This window comes from Heterodontus francisci, chromosome 37, assembly GCF_036365525.1.
Source record: "Heterodontus francisci isolate sHetFra1 chromosome 37, sHetFra1.hap1, whole genome shotgun sequence".
Classification (NCBI taxonomy): domain Eukaryota; kingdom Metazoa; phylum Chordata; class Chondrichthyes; order Heterodontiformes; family Heterodontidae; genus Heterodontus; species Heterodontus francisci.
Window position 1 is genome coordinate 4,197,205 of NC_090407.1, and position 21,122 is coordinate 4,218,326.

The window sequence follows — 21,122 nt, forward strand, 5'->3', positions numbered from 1 at the left end:
GGACTGTATACAGAGGGAGGGGTAGGAGGTTGGGACTGTATACAGAGGGAGGGGTAGGAGGTTGGGACTGTATACAGAGGGAGGGGTAGGAGGTTGGGACTGTATACAGAGGGAGGGGTAGGAGGTTGGGACTGTATACAGAGGGAGGGGTAGGAGGTTGGGACTTGGGACTGTATACAGAGGGAGGGGTAGGAGGTTGGGACTTGGGACTGTATACAGAGGGAGGGGTAGGAAGTTGGGACTGTATACAGAGGAAGGGGGAGGTCAGGGCTGTATGCAGAGGAAGGGGGAGGTCAGGGCTGTATGCAGAGGAAGGGGGAGGTCAGGGCTGTATGCAGAGGAAGGGGGAGGTCAGGGCTGTATGCAGAGGAAGGGGGAGGTCAGGGCTGTATGCAGAGGAAGGGGGAGGTCAGGGCTGTATAACTCTTAATATTGATTTGCTGAAACGAATGTACCCAGTTGTGAAATGTGGTCAGTTAAGTTGCAGATTGACTGTAAACGCCTTGTAGTCCAGTTTATGCCTCACTGAAACCATCGATGTTGTTTCAACGTGTCATGTTTTGGTGGCAGTGCCGTACTTTATAGAACATCTGTATTTTAATCTGATTCACAAGATCTCATGGTTGGCTAGATTATCAGGAATTGGAGAATTGGACAAAAAAGTAATATTTAGTTTTCTATCGATTTGAATTTAGAAAAACAAATTCTGCAGACACATGAGGAAGGGGTGTAGCTTAGTGTAACTGAATCTTTCAGTTTGTCATAAGGTTTGCATTAAAAATTTCAGGTTGGCTACTTTTGAGCCAGTACTTCAATTGGAGACAGGAAATGTGTATGTGAAAGGACAGGTTTGGGTGGGACACTTTATCTCTCTGCCTCTCTCCCCTTTTAAGACGCTCCTTAAAACCTAGCTCTTTGACCAAGTTTTAGGTTGTCTGTCCTAATATCTCCTTATCTAGTTCAGTTTGATTGTGCTCCAAGCTGAAAAGCTCAGCTTCCGTGGGGAATCAAATGGGGGCAACGAGTAGGAGATACTGAGAGTTCAGATCTGCTACCTATTTTCACAAAGAGGCATGAAAAGCCGTGCTGATTCTCCGTTGCTGCTCTACAATGCTGATTTAAGTTTAAATGCAGCTTCGGGTGTCGGTCTCATTTGCCCTTTCACTTCTGGCTTCATCCCAGAGACCTGAACACGGAATCTAGGCCGACACCAGGTTCAGGGCAGTACAGAGGAAATGCTGCACGATCAGAAGTGCTGTCCTTCACTAAAAATGGATTATCAGGTCATTTTACCTCATCGCTGTGTGTGAATTGCCTGCATGGCTCCCTATTTTACAACGAAACCTCAAAAATATTTAATTAACTGTGAAATGCATTGGAATATCCTGAGCAATTGAAGTCTCTATATAAATGCAAGTTTGTTTTTCTTTTCTTTAATTTCATTAAATTCCAGGCCGAGAGGACAAAAATAAGGTTGCAGCCTGATTGGTGGATTTAGGTCAATCAAGAGTAGCCTTTACCAATCCTGATAAAGAGCTGAGGCTGAAGTTTCCCAGTGGAATGTGCAAAAAGCAATGATGGACTAAAATCCATCGCTCGTGTTAGCAAAGGAAGAATCGACCCTATCACAGGCACATAAACAACATTGCACCGTCTGCACCTGCAGCAAGTGACAAACCTTTTGCAGTATTCAGTCACAGGGATGATCAGTCGTGGGGTCAGCCAAGCCAATGACACAGATCCAAAGAAAAAGAAAGACCTGCATTTCTGTAGCACCTTTCACAACTACAGGACATCCCAAAGTGCTTTATAGCCAATGAAGTACTTTTGAAGTGTTGGCACTGTTGTAATGTAGGAAGTGGAGCAGCCAGTTACAAACAGCAACGTGATCATGAGCAGGTAATCTGTTTGAAGTTGACGTTGATTGAGGGATAAACATTGGCCAGGACACCAGGAATAACACCTCTGCTCTTCTTCAAAATAGTACCATTGGATCTTGTACCTCCACCTGAGAGAGCAGCCTCAGTTTAAACTTTTGTCTGAGAGACAGCACCTCTGACAGTGCAGCACTCCCTCAGTACTGCACTGGAGTGTCAGCCTTAATTTTTGAGCTCAGGACCCGGAGGTGCACTTGAACGCACAGCCTTCTGACTCAGAGGTGCGTGTATGACCCACTGAACCACAACTGACCTCTAATCATACACAGTGCGGTCATTCTCCACCTATCTGCCTGTCTGTGGCTTGGCAGTGGAGTTTTGCTGGCATCGTGTCACAAGCAAGGACAGAGATGATGAGTCTGAGATGTTGATGGTCATGTGTCTGTGCATGGTGATGTCACACCAAGGAGCCATGCTGGTTCCCAATCCAGTGTATTCACTGGAGCATCAAAGACCCAACAAGAATCAAGACAACTCAGTTTTTAAAAAAAAAAAACGACTTTCTGCATCAGCCAAGTCAAATCAGGCAAGTTTATTTTGGGTTTTTGCAGCAGCAGCTTTAGAATCAATATAGAGAGCGATGTCATGCACTCTGCTCTGAATTGCTGCTGTTGTAACTTGCAGATATTTTATGGTGAAATTGATTTTAATTACTGAGATTTCATTTCTCCTTTTGCTGCATAACAATCATCTCTCTGCATTTTTTTCCTCACCCACCCAGAGACAGAATTGTGACAAATGTCACATCGCATGAGATTGGAACCTTCAGTGTTGGACCAGTGCAATTTCATGTGGATTTTAGGGGAAAAGAGCAGTGGAAGGAAGGATTTCTAAAATACTAAAATGGCAGGAATAGTGGATAGTTACTTTGCCTCAGTTTTCACTGAAGCAGCTACCAGAGAGAAAATGACACAAGGAGAAAAACTAAGATGAATGGAAAGAAAGGAGAACCTAGGCAAAATTGAGGAGGACAGAGCCTGGGGTTTGATCAGATTAAACCCACAGATGTTTGAAGAAACTGGGTAGGTGATTGCAGAGCCACTAGTATCTATATATTAAAATTCAGCACACTGGTGAACAGCGAGGGTAATTTATATCCCCAAAAAGAAAGAGAACTAATCCAGGGGACTATAGCCTAGACATCTTAATGTCACTGGTAGGAAAGATACTAGAAACTTTAGATGTTTTGTTATTTGATCTTTTAGAAGAGACAGGTGATGTAACAAGAAATAGTCAACATCTATTTCTAAAATGAAGGTCACATTCAGTCAACGTTATAGAATTCTGTGGAGAAATAACAAAGAGTTGACAAGAGTAATGCAATGGATGTGGTATACATGGATTTGAGGAAGGCCATCAACATAAGATGCTATATAAGCCACTCATGACAAGGGTCTGAGCTTGTGGAGTCTGGGGCTGTGTAGCAGGTGGATTGATAGATGGTCACAAATGGAAAAGAGAGAGTAGGAGATAAGAAAAGTTTCTCACACTGTCAGAAAATGAGAAGTTGTGTCCAGCAGAGAACTGTGGGGGACCACTGTTATTTGCCAGGTGCATAAATAATTTGGACTCAAATTGCGGCTATGGTATTGAAATTTGCAGATGATACCAAATTTTGGGAGGGATGGGCAGTTTAGCTAATAATGTGGAGGACTGTACCAAAATGCTGGAAGGTACAAACCGACTTAGAGTGGGCAGATAAATGACAAATGAAATTCAACATAGTGAAATATGAGGTGGTTCATTTTGATAGGAATAAGGAGCTCAGCTGTTCCTTGGAAGATAGATAATCGTACCAGCAGCAATCTGCCATGGAGCCCGAGCTGGGAATGCCGGGCCTGATCTTCCCAGTAGCGATAAGACTCCCTGGCAGCCCCCACTGCTCGGCAACAGGACCTGACTTTAAATATTTAAATGAGCTAAATGAATATATTTAAATAAAATTTGCAGCAATCTTACCAGGATCTTCCGATGGCGGCTGGCACTCACGCGCCTTCATTTTCCTGTCCAGGGAAAGTTGGCGCCACAGAGGTGGGGAAGGGGAGTTCTTAGCATTTCTAGTCTAATGGGGTGTGGGGTCAGAGGTCAAATGTAAATCTTGGGGGTGGGGGGGAAGGGGTGACCTCTGCACTTAGATCTGTTTGTGGGTGGGGGGAGGGAGTCAAGTCTTGAAGGTAAGTGTTTTGTGGGGGTGGGGGGGGAGAGGGCAACTGTTACACTTAATTGTTATTTGGAGGGGGAGGGGTAATAGCATATATTGCAGTGCATTGTGGGGGTGGGGGTAGGCCTTTGAAAATTTAAACAGACTGGCAGGGCTGGCTGCCCTTTAACCGTGGCGCCTGCGCACAGGCAGCTGACACCGTTGCCAGCATCGGAGAGCCCACCCCCTCCACGTGATTGGGGGGGTAGGGGGGACGGCGCAACCGCCGTATTATCTTGGGCCGCTATGAGGTAGATTGTGGCGGCGGCTTGCATTTTTTTCGCCTGCTGCTGTTCCGTGCAGTGGGAGAAGATGATCCAGCCTGTAGTGTGTATGGGGGTGGGGGGGGGTCGCAGTTATCCTTGTAGCATTGTGATGATGTGGCTGGTGAAGTTACAGTTAGGAGGGTCAGACATTTCAATTAACCTGCTGGAGATGTGCTAGACCCAGTGGAAAGCAATCCCCTTTTCTTTGGAAGGAGCTGCAAACTTGCATTTAAGAAACAATAGCTTTTGTTTTGAACCTGACAGATAAAAGTGAATTACAGAATAATTTGGACTGCACGTATGCCAGGAGTTACAGATTCATCGTCATTGTGGCCAATCGAGTCCATGCCAACCCTCTGTAAAGCAATCCATTCAGTCCCATTCCCCGGCTCTATCCCCACAGCCTGTAAGATTATTACCCGCAGGTGCCCGTCCAATTTCCTTTTGAAATTATCGATCGTCTCTGCTTCCACCCACCTCATAGACAGCGAGTTCCAGGTCATTGCCATCACCTACGTAAAAACGTTTCTTCTTACAACCCCCTGTACCTCTTGCCCAAAACCTTAAATCTGTGTTGCCTAGTCCTTGTACCATCAGCTAATGGGGACAACTTTTATATTGCTACCTTATCTAAACCTAATCTTGTACACCTCTATCAAATCTCCCCGCAATCTCCTTTGCACCAAGGAAAACAACCCCAGTTTCTCCCATTAACCTTGTGGCTAAAATCCCTCATCCCTGGAACCATTCTAGTAAATCTCCTCTGCACCCTCACATCCTTCCTAAAAAAAACTTTCAGCAGCACACAAGCAAGGTTCTTGAGCACAGCTGTTATATAAAGCTATGTTTATTTGGAGCTTCCAGATGCTGGATAATTTTGTTTGTTTATTGCATTAATTAGATCTCTACTTATACAACACATTGAATTTTCTGCAACCCTTTTCAAAAACAGTTACATTGCAGTTAACTTACCAAATTCCATAAATCAAAGTTGTTTTTGTTTATCTTCAGTTTGATTCACTGTTAGAAATTCCAAAGCTACAAATTCCAGCATTAATTTGACCACAATATCTGAATTTCTTCAACTTGTGCACATTAACCAGGGAAGTTTCAATTCAATTCCAGGCTTACTGGTGTCAGTCATGACTTGGTTTAGTAGCATTCTTGCTTTGAGTCACAGGGATCTGGGTTCAAGTCCCACTCCAGCGACTAGGCTGACACTCTGGTGCAGTACTGAGGGACTGCTGCTCTGTTGGAGCTGCTGTCTTTTGGATGAAATGTTAAAATGAGGCTTCAGGTGGACATAAAAGATCCCATTGGCACTTTTCGTCCAAGCATGCTGAGTATGTTTTCAAAATTGTTTGTTTGGCTGAGTGAGCTGCCATTGTTGTACATCAGGGTCTCCAGCAATACATTCCTCTGTTTTCATGTTAAAACATGCACTTCAACCCTTAAAAGCAAATCAGAGTTGGGAATAAATTCAACGAGAGTCCTTCAGGCGTCTTGCAGCCAGCGGGTATGGGAACATCGCAGGCAGGTTGCCTGTGATTATCTGTTATGTGTTGGCATGTGGGGAACTGCCAGCGGCAGAGACTTTGTCCAACTTTGCCAATAGTTCTGGGCCACTGAGGCCGGTTGTAACAACCCTGGCTGACACCAGATGGTCGAGAGACAGTGGATCAAATCTGGGATCTTCCTATTCCATTCATTGCCCTAACCAGCTCAGCCAATAGGAGAATGTATCATGTATTTATTCATAACACATCTGTACTCATGGGCATGTAAATGATGTAGTGATGTCATCTACAATAACACAAGATCGAATGGTGGTAGGAGACACAATTAGTTGTAAGCATGTGAGATTCAGGGTGTTAGTTTGGCAATAGAGAACTGACTGAACTATCTGATGCTACTCTAACGAGTGACCCAATCTTTAAAACAACAACTTAGAGTTTTCTACTTGTTCTTCATAGTTCACTGCACTGAGCCACTCCCAGTGGTCAGGCCTTACTCTGCACCTTTTGTTCTACTATCAGTTGTTCTCTTGCCAGCGGCAGACAGGCACAATCATCTTTGCAAGCATCATTTGAGCAGCTACCAGGAGCTTTATTTTGCTGTATGTATCTGAAGTTTAGAGAGAAACAGCAGTCATTGCAAGCCTCTTCCAATTTAGTTTGAAAGTATTTCTTAAACTTTACACATGGAGCAAAAGAGTGATTTCTAAGTACTTTTGACCCTTGAATTATTTCAGTTTTGATGTTGTGACTAGTTTATGATGGCTTTCAGCCATAGCATGCTCAAGTTGAATGATACAAAGTTGATAGCGGTATGTTTATCAGACACAAAGTATTTCTTGGCTCAGTGAGAGCAGTTTCTCTTGTCCAGACCTGTGGAAGAGCCATCACCTGGAACTTTGCGATTGTTGCGTGCAATAACCAGTTTTTTTTTCTGAGGTGGTCAGCCTCATTAACAAATACAATTGCTTTTAAAATTGATATTGTGTTCAGTATTGAGGTGGGTGACTGGGTCAGGCAAACACAGCAACAAATTTAAATCAGAGAGTCTGCTTTTGGGTGTAGCTGCCCAACAGTAATAGCAACTTAATAGAATTCTTTGAGGAAGTGACAAAGTTGATTGATGAGGGAAGGGCTGTCGATGTCATATACATGGACTTCAGTAAGGCGTTTGATAAGGTTCCCCATGGCAGGCTGATGGAGAAAGTGAAGGCGCATGGGGTCCAAGGTGTACTAGCTAGATGGATAAAGAACTGGCTGGGCAACAGGAGACAGAGAGTAGCAGTAGAAGGGAGTTTCTCAAAATGGAGACGTGTGACCAGTGGTGTTCCACAGGGATCCGTGCTGGGACCACTGTTGTTTGTGATATACATTAATGATTTGGAGGAAAGTATAGGTGGACTGATTAGCAAGTTTGCAGACGACACTAAGATTGGTGGAGTAGCAGATAGTGAAGGGGACTGTCAGAGAATACAGCAGAATATAGATAGATTAGAGAGTTGGGCAGAGAAATGGCAGATGGAGTTCAATCAGGGCAAATGCGAGGTGATGCATTTTGGAAGATCCAATTCAAGAGTGAACTATACAGTAAATGGAAAAGTCCTGGGGAAAATTGATGTCCAGAGAGATTTGGGTGTTCAGGTCCACTGTTCCCTGAAGGTGGCAACGCAGGTAAATAGAGTGGTCAAGAAGGCATACGGCATGCTTTCCTTCATCGGACGGGGTATTGAGTACAAGAGTTGGCAGGTCATGTTACAGTTGTATAGGACTTTGGTTCGGCCACATTTGGAATACTGCGTGCAGTTCTGGTCGCCACATTACCAAAAGGATGTGGATGCTTTGGAGAGGGTGCAGAGGAGGTTCACCAGGATGTTGCCTGGTATGGAGGGCGCTAGCTATGAAGAGAGGTTGAGTAGATTAGGATTATTTTCATTAGAAAGGCGGAGGTTGAGGGGGGACCTGATTGAGGTGTACAAAATCATGAGAGGTATAGACAGGGTGGATAGCAAGAGGCTTTTTCCCAGAGTGGGGGATTCAATTACAAGGGGACACGAGTTCAAAGTGAAAGGGGAAAAGTTTAGGGGGATATGCGTGGAAAGTTCTTTACGCAGAGGGTGGTGGGTGCCTGGAACGCGTTGCCAGCGGAGGTAGTAGATGCGGGCACGATGGCGTCTTTTAAGATGTATCTAGACAGATACATGAATGGGCAGGAAGAAAAGAGATACAGACCCTTAGAAAATAGGCGACATGTTTAGATAGAGGATCTGGATCGGCGCAGGCTTGGAGGGCCGGAGGGCCTGTTCCTGTGCTGTAATTTTCTTTGTTCTTTGTTCTTTTGGAACAGAAACTGATATTCAGTTGTCGATTCCTGTGTAGAGGGACACGCTTTGTGTATACGTGTATGAGCAGAGTTTAATCCATATGCAATTATGCCATCTTTTGTACTTGCCATACACTTTTTTTTTTAAAAAGCCACTTTGTCTGATTCTGTACTGGATTAACTCTGGGTATCCCAGTTTTATTTTATATCAGCTGGCAAGTGTTAGAGTTCTGCTCTCCATTGTTTAGTATGGGCAAAGAGTTTGAATCTGTGATCTGCTGAAGAAAGGAAGCCACTTAACTGGAAGATGTCTTTTGACTTTGCTCACTGCCTCGTCTCCATTTTATATTGAAGCAGCACATCAGCAAGCATGAATGTCACACTGGAAACATCGCCCTTTGTTGCTACTGAGGCAAAACAATCGTAAAATTGTGGTGAGATTCTCAGCTGAAGCTTGAAAGTGGCAAGAACATTCCAATTTGCAGAGTTGCTTAACCGAACAGTTCAGCTCGGAATACTCCTGAGGCGATGCCTTCCAATTTGCAAAGTTCCCCGATCAGAGAACAATTAAACTCAGACCTGACCTACTGCAGCTTTATTAACTAAACTTGGTTTCTTACCAGCAGGCTAGTGCCTTCTGCATTGCATTTTATAACAATTATGTCCTTATAAAACACCATATCAAGTGACTGAACAGCCTTACAGGATCAGCTTTGTTTTTCTTATTCATTCATGGGATGTGAGCATCGCTGGCAAGACCAGCATTTATTGCCCATCCCTAATTGCCCTTGAGAAGGTGGTGGTGAGCTGCCGCCTTGAACCGCTGCAGTGCTTGGACTGTAGGTACACCCACAGTGCTGTTAGGAAGGGAGTTCCAGGATTTTGACCCAGCAACTGTGAAGGAACGGCGATATAGTTCCAAGTCAGGATGGAGTGTGACTTGGAGGGGAACTTGCAGGTGGTGTTCCCATGCATTTGCTGCACTTGTCCTTCTAGATGGTAGAGGTGGCAGGTTTGGAAGATGCTGTTAAAGGAGCTTTGGTGCGTTGCTGCAGTACATCTTGTAGATGGTACACACTGCTGCCACTGTGCGTCAGTGGTGAAGGGAGTGAATGTTTTTGGATGGGGTGCCAATCAAGTGGGCTGCTTTTTCCTGGATGGTGTCGAGCTTCTTGAGTGTTGTTGGAGCTGCACCCATCCAGGCAAGTGGAGAGTATTCCATCACACTCCTGACTTGTGCCTTGTAGATGATGTACAGGCTTCGGGGAGTCAGGACGTGAGTTACTCACCGCGGGATTCCTAGCCTCTGACCTAGCATAGAAGATAATAAATAAATATTTTGGTGAGGTGATTGATACCTGGCACTCTATTGCAATGCTGTAATTCCGTTAAACATTCCTGATGGTGATAAAGTTTCAGCAGTCCAAAAATTCAGTCCATCCTTAAATTTGTAGCCAGCTATTTTGGGGTATTTAATACATATTAAATAACATGTTTAGAGAGTGTAGTATGTTGTGACATGGTGGTGAATGCCTGGAACTTGCTGCCGGGGGAGGTGGTGGAAGCAGGTACGATAGCGACGTTTAAGAGGCATCTTGACAAATACATGAATAGGATGGGAATAGAGGGATACGGACCCCGGAAGTGAAGAAGGATTTAGTTTAGGCAGGCATCAAGATCAGCGCAGGCTTGGAGGGCCGAATGGCCTGTTCATGTGCTGTACTTTGTTCTTTATGGTGCTGAAACTGCATCATGTGGGACTTGAAGATGCATAGCATTGAAACAAGTTGTATTCCATAGGTTTTCATTAGATTGCTGACAAACTGTTCAGTATAATGTATAACTAAGAGTTGATTGTTGCTGTTAGCTTGAGTACTGACCAAAATTAATATCACTTTTTCAATCCAAAGGGTGTCCAGCATTGCATAGTCTTTATGTAATTTGGATTATATGTACATGACTGAATTTGCATTGATTTGTAGCACAGATTATGTAATTGCTTTGCATAAGGAATGTAGCAACTACCCTCTGATACAAAGTCAACAGAAGGAATCGTGAAGGATTGGGGGGGGATTCAGCTTTTGAGTAGGGAACAGCATTATATACAAAATGGTCAGATTTGTAAGTACACTGTAGTAATGTCCAATACTGAGAGCACGGTACAAATTAGAAGCAGTTCTACACTCTAAACTAAGATGCTTCAAAGTTCTTGATTACTTTTGGAGTAACAAATGCTGTGAATTTCTTGGAATTGATGAACTGTTCAAATATGTCTCATTTATCACAGCTTTGCAAAACAGTGGGGAATGCCACCCTAATGTGACATCAGTGGTTGGGAAACTATTAGAAAAAATTCTGAGGGACAGGATTAATCTCCACTCAGAGAGGCAGGGATTAATCAGGGATAGTTCAGCATGGCTTTGTCAGGAGGAGATAGTGTCTAACAAACTTGATTGAATTTTTTGAGGCTGTGACGAGATGTGTAGATGAGGGTAAAGCAGTGGATGTAGTCTACGTGGATTTCAGTAAGGCTTTTGATAAGGTCCCGCATGGGAGATTGGTTAAGAAAGTAAAAGCTCATGGGATCCAGGGCAATTTGGATCCAAAATTGGCTGAGTGGCAGGAGGCAGAGGGTGATGGTCAATGGGTGATTGTTTTTGTGAGTGGAAGCCTGTGACCAGTGGTGTACCACAGGGATCGGTGCTGGGACTCTTGCTGTTTGTAGTGTACATTAATGATTTAGACGTGAATATAGGTATGATCAGTAACTTCGCAGATGACACAAAAGTTGGTGGTATCATAAATAGTGAGGAGGAAAGCCTTGGATTACAGGACGATATAGATGGGCTAGTAAGATGGGCGGAGCAGTGGCAGATGGGATTTAATCCTGAGAAGTGTGAGTTGATGCATTTTGGGAGCACTAACAAGGCAAGGGAATATACAATGGATGGTAGTACCCTAGGAAGTACAGAGGGACCTTGGTGTACTTGTCTATAGATCACTGAGGGCAGCAGCACAGGTAGATAAGGTGGATAGGAAGGTATATGGAATACTTGCCTTTGTTTGCCAAGGCATAGAATATAAGAGCAGGGACGTTATGATGGACCTGTCTAAAACGCTGGTTAGGCCACAGCTGGAGTACTGTGTACAGTTCTGGTCGCCACACTATAGGAAGGATGTGATTGCACTGGAGAGGGTGCAGAGGAGATTCACCAGGATGTTGCCTGGGCTGGAGCATTTCAGCTATGAAGAGAGACTGGACAGGCTAGGGTTGTTTTCCTAAGAGCAGAGAAGGCTGAGGGGGGACCTGATTGGTGTATACAAAATTATGAAGGGCATAGATAGGGTAGATAGGAAGAAACTTTTTCCCTTAGCGGAGGGGCCAATAACCAGGGGGCATAGATTTAAGGTAACGGGCAGGAGGTTTAGAGGAGATTTGAGGAAAACTTTTTTCACCCAGTGGATGGTTGGAATCTGGAACACACTGCCTGAAGGGGTGGTGGAGGCAAGAAGTATTTAGATGAGCACTTGAAATGCCATAGCATACAAGGCTATGGGTCAAGTGCTGGAAAATGGGATTAGAAGAGTTAGGTGCTTGATAGCCAGTACAGACATGATGGGCCAAAGAGCCTGTTTCTGTGCTGTATAACTCTATGACACCCCAGTCTTTCACTGATAATTTCATCTGTTAACCGCAGTTAACCAAAAACCGCTCTCTTTCATTACAGGCACATTCAGGATCCAGCTAGTCAACGACTAACGTGGAGTAAACCTCCAAAGAGTATCCTAGTCATTAAAAAGATTCAAGATGATCAGCTGCTTCAACCATTTAAGGATCTTTGCATCTTCCTCATGGAGGTAATGTGTACCTGAGATATGAAGCTTTTATTCTGTTTGAACTGCAGTACTTCAGAAATATGCTGGTTTGGTGTCTGAGCTCAGTCAGATAGTCAACAATGTAAGAAGGTTGCTGTATTAATGTCAGTGATATTATGGACTCACCAGCTGACGTAGAAACATTACTCAAAGTCGTCTCATGTTTTGTACTGTCTCGAAAATGAAAGGTGACTCTCAATCTTCCATTTCTCTTTTATTCATGCTTAGGAAAAAGAAATGATTGTTTACGTAGAGAAGAAAGTTCTTGAAGACCCCACCATAGCCAATGATGAGAGCTTTGGACCACTAAAGAAATTATGCACTTTTAGGGAAGGTAAAAGCATTGCTATTTTCAAAGTATAATTTTATAACTTTACTAATGTTGAGTGAAGTTTATTTTAGGAAGTGTTATTTCAGAATCTCTATTCCTACTCTGTAATGGTGGCTGGTCAATAATCTCGATTCTCCTGGCTCAGCTGATCCTTATTCCTTCATCGGCCCACAGACACCAGATTGCTTGGTGCTGTCTTTAAATTTTAACCACACCCGCTCAGCGGTGGCCTCATTCCACTCTAGATTCTTGCTCAAGGCCTTTCCTGCCTTGAACCGTAAACTGTCCTTGGACACAAACTGTGTTGCTTTAACTTTTCATTTTAACCTCCTTCAGTTTGCTCTCATTAGCCTCTCGTTTCCTGTTCAGCAAAGATTGCAGCAGCTCTGGATGGTCAGCAGTCAGTAGCATTAACAGTTTAAATTGAACTTTTTTTCTAAGTGAGATTGCACCTTGAATCCTGCATTCATTTCCGGTTGTCAAGAAACATTGGCTGTTCATGCACTGCAGCAATCCAACAAAGAGCCACAATAGGAGTAGTCTGAGTTATGACGAAAGATTGAGTAAACTTCGGCTGTTCAGCTTTGAATCGAAGTGTCTGAAAAATGATCTCATTGAGGTGTCTGTGATTGGTAAAGATACAGGAGGAGATAACCCAGAATATTACTTGAAAATGTGAGAAGAGCTAAAGAACGCAGGTTCAAATTAGTAAAAGATCATTATAAGATGGATATCCGGAAATTTTCCTTCGAACACAAAATAAAATAAACTTGCAGGTAGAGTAGTGGGGGCAGAAACCCTGGAATCATTGACAAATCTAAATACTGCAATGTGGGAATGTTACAATCTCCCTGGCTGGATAAATTAAGATGGCTTTACTCATCTGTAATTGTTTTATGATCTTGTGAGTTTATTGTGACTGGTTTCCTCTTAGAAAGGACAAATTCCTTGTATCTTCTGTCCAAAAGTCATGTGGGAGCTTTGGCAACAAGCTGTGTGCGGATGTAGAAGGAAGTTTAAGAAAACCTGACCTCCCTTCCTAACTGCACTGTGGGTGTACCTACCCCCCACCCCCAAGGACTGCAGTGGTTCAAGAAGGCAGTTTACCACCACCTTCTCGAGGGCAATTAGGGATGGGTAATAAATGCTGGCCTGGCCAGTGACACCCCCCGAACGACTGAAAAAAACTCACAAAACACTTTTTGTCATCAAACCTTTCACTCGATAAACAACTGATTTTGAACGTTTGTGTGTTTGCTCAAGGCCTAAAGTATCTGTTAGCTTCCATTGTGTAATATTAGCACAATCCTCCTTTTGACACTGAGTATAAGGTAGCAATGTTACCAATATCCCAACACATCTGATCAGCAGTGCCATTAACTGCGGTAAAGATACATTATAGCAATACTCAAAAGCAGCAAGAGGTTCAAACTGAATGGAAGAGAAAACACAAAGGAAAATATGGAAAGAGGAATAAATTCCTGTCGCTAACATCAAACATTTCTCAGGAATTCAGTTATGCCAGCAATGTGTTTTTATGACCAGTCTCCCTCAATATCCTGCAAAAGCTTCCCCTGGGCTTGGAGTTAGAGGAAGAGGAAAGCAGAAATAGAATATAAATTTTAAAAACTTGCATTTCTGTAGCATCTTGTTATGACCACAGGATGTCCCAACACGCTTTACAGCCAATGGAGCACTTTTAAAGTGTCGTCATTGTTCTAATGTAGGAAACATAGCACCCAATTTGCGCACAGCAAGCTCCCACAAACAGCAATGCAGTAATGATCAGGTCATCTGTTTTTGTGTTGTTGTTTGAGGGATAAATATTAACCAGGACACCGGGAATAACTTCCCTGATCTTCTTCAAAATAGTGCCATGAGATCTTTTATGTCCACCTGAGAGGGCAGACAGTGCCTCAGTTTAACATCTCATTCGAAAGACAGCACCTCTGACAGTGCAGCATTCCCTCAGTACTGCACTGGAGTGTCAGCCTGGATTTTTGTCCAGGGACTTGAACCCACAACCTTCTGACATAGAGGTGAGAGTGTCACTAGGCTACAGAGTGATTAGAAAATTTGCAACTTTGCGAATGCATAATCATAGTTTATGCTTTTCATGAACAATTTTATGAGCCGTTGCTTTTTCCCAAAACGTGTGAAGTGAACAATGATTTGACCATAGTCGTATAATGTATTTTAATGACACAGGACTTCAGGTCATAATTTCGAGGGACATTGCAGTATGGTACAGAGGGAGCACTGCACTGTTCTTTGGATGAGCTGTTAAAATCCAAGGTCCCATCTGCCTGTTCTGATGGGTTGGGTGAACATTATTCAGAGGCGAGCAGCGATCTGTTCCAGTGATCTGATCAAAGTCACTTTTTCAACCAACATTCATCTTGTTGCTATTTGTGAAACGTTGCAAATGCAGAATGCTTGTGGTGTTTGCTTTGCAACTGTCACTGCATGTCAAATGTATCTCCTTATGTGAAGTGTTTTGTGATGTTCCAATGTGATAACACCTGTTAACAAGGAACATTGGTATTATTTTACATGGGTGCCAGTGGGCTCATCGGCTGCAGGGGGCATGCAATCCCCATATAAATAATCAGAAAGTAGTTTTCCGCAGCCAAACTGCTTTTACAGATTGATCCACAGCTGTACTAGTTCTCAGCACATCCAAGCGTATAAATCCCCATAACCCTGTCTATCATCATTGTGTAATATTACAGTGTCAAACAGTTCTAGTGACAGAAAATGAAACCGTGCCCCCAGCAGATTCTTAAAATACAAGCCCAGTTTTCCTGATTAGCAGAAATGTTCTCCTTGGTGACCCAGCAGTCCCATATCACAGAGTTTATCCTAGCTGTGAGGGCAATGGGCACAGCTTGGGGCACTCAACGATTCAGCCCATATTGTGGTCACCAGTCATCAGAAAATCTTTGCGGCAAATAATATTTACTCATTCATCTGCAACCCTCCTTTTTAACAACGCGTTACATAAAGAAATGTTTTGAATTTCTTTTTAGGTTACGATGATTTGTCTGATCGGATAGACTTTATAATCTGCCTTGGAGGAGACGGTACCTTGCTTTATGCATCATCATTATTCCAGGTGAGTGTAGTTTATTAGTCCTTATGGCCCGCGTTTCGTGGTCAGTGACGGAGCTCACAGCTGACCCTGGAGAAATCTGCCCACAACGATCTAGCTATCTCTGTGGTGTGTATTTTCCCTTTCCCGACATTAATTTGAATCTGGGTACCAAATCAGGAGCATCTCCAGGCGTCCAGCAACAGTGATACCATCAAGGAGGGCAAGCAGCCAATCACATTGAAGCATTCTCATAGACGGCAAACTAGGAAGTAAAGTGCGCTGAATTTTTCACTTTTAATCATTTTACAGGGAGTGAAATAAATTATTGGGCCATTTACATGGGATTAAGCTAGAAGCCGGAATATAAAAGGGCAAGTTCTCATCAGTTCAGTGATTTCTAATTGATTGCAATGTGGGAGGACATCAACAGCAACCTTGTGGAGAAGCGCAGAATCACATGCACCAACTTCTAGATTTCCGCAATATTCTGCACATGTACGGACTCCAGAAGTTGCTGTCAGTTTCAGAGGAGTCATGATGCTGAATCCTGACCACTACAATGTCATTACCACTGTAAAATCCAGGCTGTTATCTTTACAGTGTGTAGTATAGGGAAGTGGGTGGGCAGCTGGATTGGACTATTTCTGAAGATGCTCCCTGCATTTCCCAGAAGCACATTCCTCTAGTTTTCAATCTACCTTTTTTGTGACGTCTCTTCCCTGCTTGATTTATTGTTTATGAAGGAACTGATAAACTGAGTAAGTATGTAGCAATATCAGATTCCTGAGCTTGGTCGCCATGGTGACAGGTTAAAGGAGTGTGCAGTTGTGCAATAGTAACACCACTTACAATATTTTTGTTAAAAAAGCCATTTATTCTGAAGGGAGATGCTGTTTGTTCTGGACGAGAGCGTTTACTTTGTTGACGTTCTGTTTTGTTTTAACAGGGTAGTGTACCACCAGTCATGGCATTTCATCTTGGATCTCTGGGCTTCCTAACGCCATTTAACTTTGATACCTATCAGTCACAAGTCACGCAAGTAATTGAAGGTATTTTCTATTTTAATTATAATACAATGCATAAGATTTTACAATTGAAGCAATGCATACTCAAACTACATCTTCAGAAATTAAGCTTAAATCTAAATGAATTAATCCAAATAATTTCTGGAGATGCTGCGTATTAAAGGCCTGCTACCCGAGCCGAACCCGACGGGACCCGCCGACGATCACTTCCAGGTCTGGCATTCGGGCTCGGGTCGGGTCAGGCCGGATTGTACACGCTATCACCACCTCAGGTAAGTGACTTTAATGTTAAGTTACTTTTTGGACTAGAAAGGTGGTTTTGTTAGTTATTTTAAGCTGGTGCAGGTAAGGAACAAAGTGAAAAACGAAAGGTAGGTTAACAGATGGTCGGGTCGGACGTGGGAAAAAATGGAAGGACCTGGGTCAGGTCGGGCTCGGGGTCGGATGGGGTTCTGTCGGGCTCAGCTCGGCTCGGGTCTCATCTGCAGATCCAAGCAGGCCCTTACTGCATTTATCCATCATGATCTGAATTCAGAACTTGTCTGTAATATAAATGAGGCTATTCTAAGAATTAAAACCAATTATTTTATTTGGCCAAAGCTCATTAGGCTGTAGGACGAATGGATACAGCAGGGAGGTGTGTTCAAGGGAAGTAACCCTGACAGCTGTATACAGCTGCAGCTCTCTTTCTCTGTCCCACACTAAACTTTGATTGCAGGTTCCTGCTGAGATTGAATTCACCCTGTACATATCCAATAACAGATTGTGTTTTTATATAGCGCCTTAAACATAATAAAAGGTGCTTGACAGGTGCGTTATAAAGCAAAATTTGACACCGAGCCATGTTAGGCAATGTTAGGGCAGATGGGCCACAAGTAGTTCAGACCTGGTGCTTTTGAAGGTTTGTACGTCATCAGCAAACATCAGCCAGTTAAATTCTTTTGATGACTGTTGACCCTTTTGGAGTGACCCTACTCGCCCTTTCTCAGAATAAGCAGTTAGGGTAGTGGCATGTGTTTTTTTATCTCCTTTATTTGAAAGCAATCAGCAAACGCCCAACTCTTGTGTTTATTGCATTCTTGCTGAGGAAAGGAATGTAAATGAATAGGCAGTTAGCAGAGAGAGTTCCGAAGCAGTAATTTAACCAACCTGGCTTTGTAAATTAACAAACTATGAAAATTGTGCTCAAGCAGTTGCTAAGAGCAAAGCCCCGAGACTAAACTGGAGCCTTAAATAAATTCGCCCATAATATTTGTTCGAATATAATTGTATTCTTTTTCCAACTCTGAACCTTGTTTTCAAAACATTGTGAGTCGATTGAACCTGGTCGAGCCAGCAAGAGGTAGTTGAAAGATTAATGAGCACATGAGATTTAAGAGGAAGAAGTGGTGACACAGCTGTTAAATGCTTGCTTGCTATAGTTGAAATTGACTGATGTGGAATTATTTCACCCTGTGTATGTACTGCAATATGGTTTTTAAAGCCTATTTCTGAAATCTATTGCCCGTCTGTCTCATAGTCAAATTGGATTTGGGCTTTACTAAGTCACTGACTAAATGAAATTGTTCAATTGCTGTTTGGTAATGGGGGGGGTGATGTAAAACATTTCTCAATGTGTTAATCATTTGTCAGGGAATGTAGCCATCATCCTGAGAAGCCGTCTCAAAGTCAAAGTGATTAAAGAAAACCGGGAGAAGATGGGTGGTCAGGAGCATGGGGTGGAAGAGAACGGACTGATTGTGAGCAAGCACAGAGAGAACGAATTGGGGAGGCGAGCAATGCAGTACCAGGTGAGACTGATCTCTGCACGAGTCAGAGGCAAGGGTTTTATTTTGTGTTGAAGCAAGACCAGAGCAGCCTCATGTGGGGCTGCCTGAGTTGTGGATTCAGGTTTGATCTTTTACTGTTACTGCATTTGGCAACATGGTCTTGAGATTCAAATGAACATTATCCAGAGCCACTCACTCCACTCCCGCTGAAGGCTTGGCAGTAACACACACCCATTCTCTTCTGTTTCTGATACCAAAGATCAGGGTGGGGGGCAGAGGAAGAGGATGGGTAACTTACAGTCTCCATCAGATTCCAATGAAGTACATTTCCAATTTGATATAAGCACCTGCTCACATCTACATCAAAATAAAACGTAAAATTCAGCTTGTAACTTGTCCACACAGGCAGTCCTAAGATTAAAGTACAACTTTCTAACATCCAGGATGTAAAGTTTTGCTGGCTAGTTGTATAGTTGCAGATCAAATTCAGCGAAATAAAAGTTACCCAACAAAGGAGGGAAAGGGCAGTGTTCTGGACTGGAAAGGGTTCTCAAAGCTGCCTGTGTTGAGTTTGAGTTTGAACCTAGCTTTTCCACTTCATTATCCTTTTTTGGCATCACATAGACATTCTTTTGCCAGCTGCTTTGCTGATGTGATAGGAATGTAAAACACATGCCATTTCAGCTCCGAGATCCTGTTTGACAAATTTATTAGAGTTTTTTGAGGATGCAACTAGCAGGGTACATAAATGGTTACCAGTAGATGTAGTATACCTGGATTTTCAAAAGGCATTCGATAAGGTGGCACATTAATAGGCACAATAAGGGCTCATGGTGTTGGACGTAATATATTAGCAGGGATAGAGGATTGGTTTACAGACAGGAAGCAGAGAGTGGGCATAAAAGGGGCATTTTCAAGTTGTCAGGCAGTGAATGGTGCCGCAAGGATCAGTGCTGGGGCCTCAGCTATTTACACTCTATATTAATGACTTAGATGAAGAGACAGAGAGTAATGTATCTAAGTTTGCTGATGATACAAAGCTCGGTGGAAAGGTAAGCTGCAGGGAGGACATAGAGAGGCTGCAAAGAGATATAGACAGGTTAAGTGTGTGGGCAACAAGTTGGAAATTGGAGTTTAATGTAGCAAAGTGTGAAATTGTTCACTTTGGTCGTAAAAATAGAAAAGCAGAATTTTTTAAAAAGGTGTAAAACTGGTAAGTGTTGCTATTTAGAGAGACTTGAGGGTACTCTTACAAGGAACACACAAAGTTAACATGCAGGTGCAGCAGGCTATTAGAAAGATAAATGGCATGTTGGCCTTTACTGCAAAGGGGATTGGAGGGCAGGAATAAAGAAGTCTTACTAAAATTGTACAGGGCTTTGGTGAGACCGCACCTGGAATACTGTGTGCAGTTTTGATCCCCACATTTTAGAAAGGATATACTTGCACTGGAGGCAGTGCAGTGAAGATTTACTAAATTGGTCCCTGGGATGAGGGGATTGTCCAATGATGAGAGGCTGAGTAAATCAGGCCTATATTCTCTGGAGTTTAGAAGAATGAGAGGTGATCTAATTGAGACATACAAGATTCTGAAAGGGTTTGATAGGGTAGAAGCTGAGAGATTGTTCCCACTGGTCGGGGAATCTACAACACGGGGACACAGTCTCGGGATAAGGGGCCAATCATTCAGGACTGAGATGAGGAGAAATTACTTCACTCAAAGGGTTGTGAATCTTTGGAATTCTCTCCCCCAGAGGGTTGTGGATGCTCCAGCACTGAATACATTTAAGGCTGGCTTAGGTAGATTTTTGTTCTCGCAGGGAATCAAGGGATATGGGGAGCAGGCAGGCAAGTGGAATTGAAGCCTAAGATCAGTCATGATCGTATTGAATGGCGGAGCAGGATCAATGGGCCATGTGGTCTGCTTCTGCTCCTATTTCTTGTGTTCTTGATGCCATTGTGCATTTAAGCATTCTCTAAGGAAACAGTTGATGCGTTTAAGAGTTGGCTGTCCAATATGGATGCTGAATGGAGTCTTTTGCTACTCTTATAACAATATTATTCTAACACATTTTTTAAAAATGCATGTTTTTGGGCAGCTTTTTCCCCTGGGTACCATATTTATTTCTTGTATGCCTTTGCCCTACTGTCCTGTGCAGCCATGGGGGAGGCAGTGGTGTAGTGGTAATGTCACTGGACTAGCATTCCAGAGGCCCAGGGTATTGTTCTGGGGACATGGGTTCGAATCCCACCATGGCAGAAGTTGAAACTTATATTCCAGATATATTAATTGAATTCATATTTTTAAAAAAAGCTAGTCTAACGGTGACCATGAAACCATTGTTGATCATTGTAAAAACCCATCTAGTTCACTAATGTCCTTTAGGAAAGGAAATCTGCCATGGTTTGGCCTACATGTGACTCTTAAATGCCCACTGAAATGGCCTAGCAATTAGGGATGGACAATAAATGCTGGCCTTGCCAGTGATACCCACATTCCATGAATGAATAAAATAAAAGAAAATGGTCTTTGCACATTTATTTGCTCAATTTACTGTCAAAAAACATAATAAAATTTGCTAAGTTCTTTGTAGAATTTTTTTTTGATAACTGTTTTTCCTTTGTTCTCTTCCTTCCCCTTGTTCAGAGTTCCCCCACCCCTGCCATTATGTGCCATGTCTTACAATCTGCTCCCAGGCCTTTGCAGCATCATGGATCATTCTGGAGCAGGTTGTTTGGAGGACCAACCACCCATCCTCACTTTTTTTTCCTGCTCTTGGGGAATTAGCT

The 21,122-nt window shown here is 43.0% G+C and overlaps 1 protein-coding gene across 3 annotated transcripts in view; it reads left to right on the forward strand.

The window, feature by feature from the left end:
* Positions 1 to 21,122, forward strand: part of LOC137351960 (NAD kinase-like) — a 111,696-nt gene that overhangs the window by 79,800 nt on the left and 10,774 nt on the right. For all 3 annotated transcript variants that reach the window (XM_068016862.1, XM_068016863.1, XM_068016864.1), the window contains 5 exons: positions 11,966 to 12,095; positions 12,342 to 12,447; positions 15,474 to 15,559; positions 16,485 to 16,587; positions 18,196 to 18,353. In XM_068016862.1, coding sequence (XP_067872963.1) covers positions 11,966 to 12,095; positions 12,342 to 12,447; positions 15,474 to 15,559; positions 16,485 to 16,587; positions 18,196 to 18,353 — 583 coding nt within the window. The remainder of the gene's footprint in view (positions 1 to 11,965; positions 12,096 to 12,341; positions 12,448 to 15,473; positions 15,560 to 16,484; positions 16,588 to 18,195; positions 18,354 to 21,122) is intronic.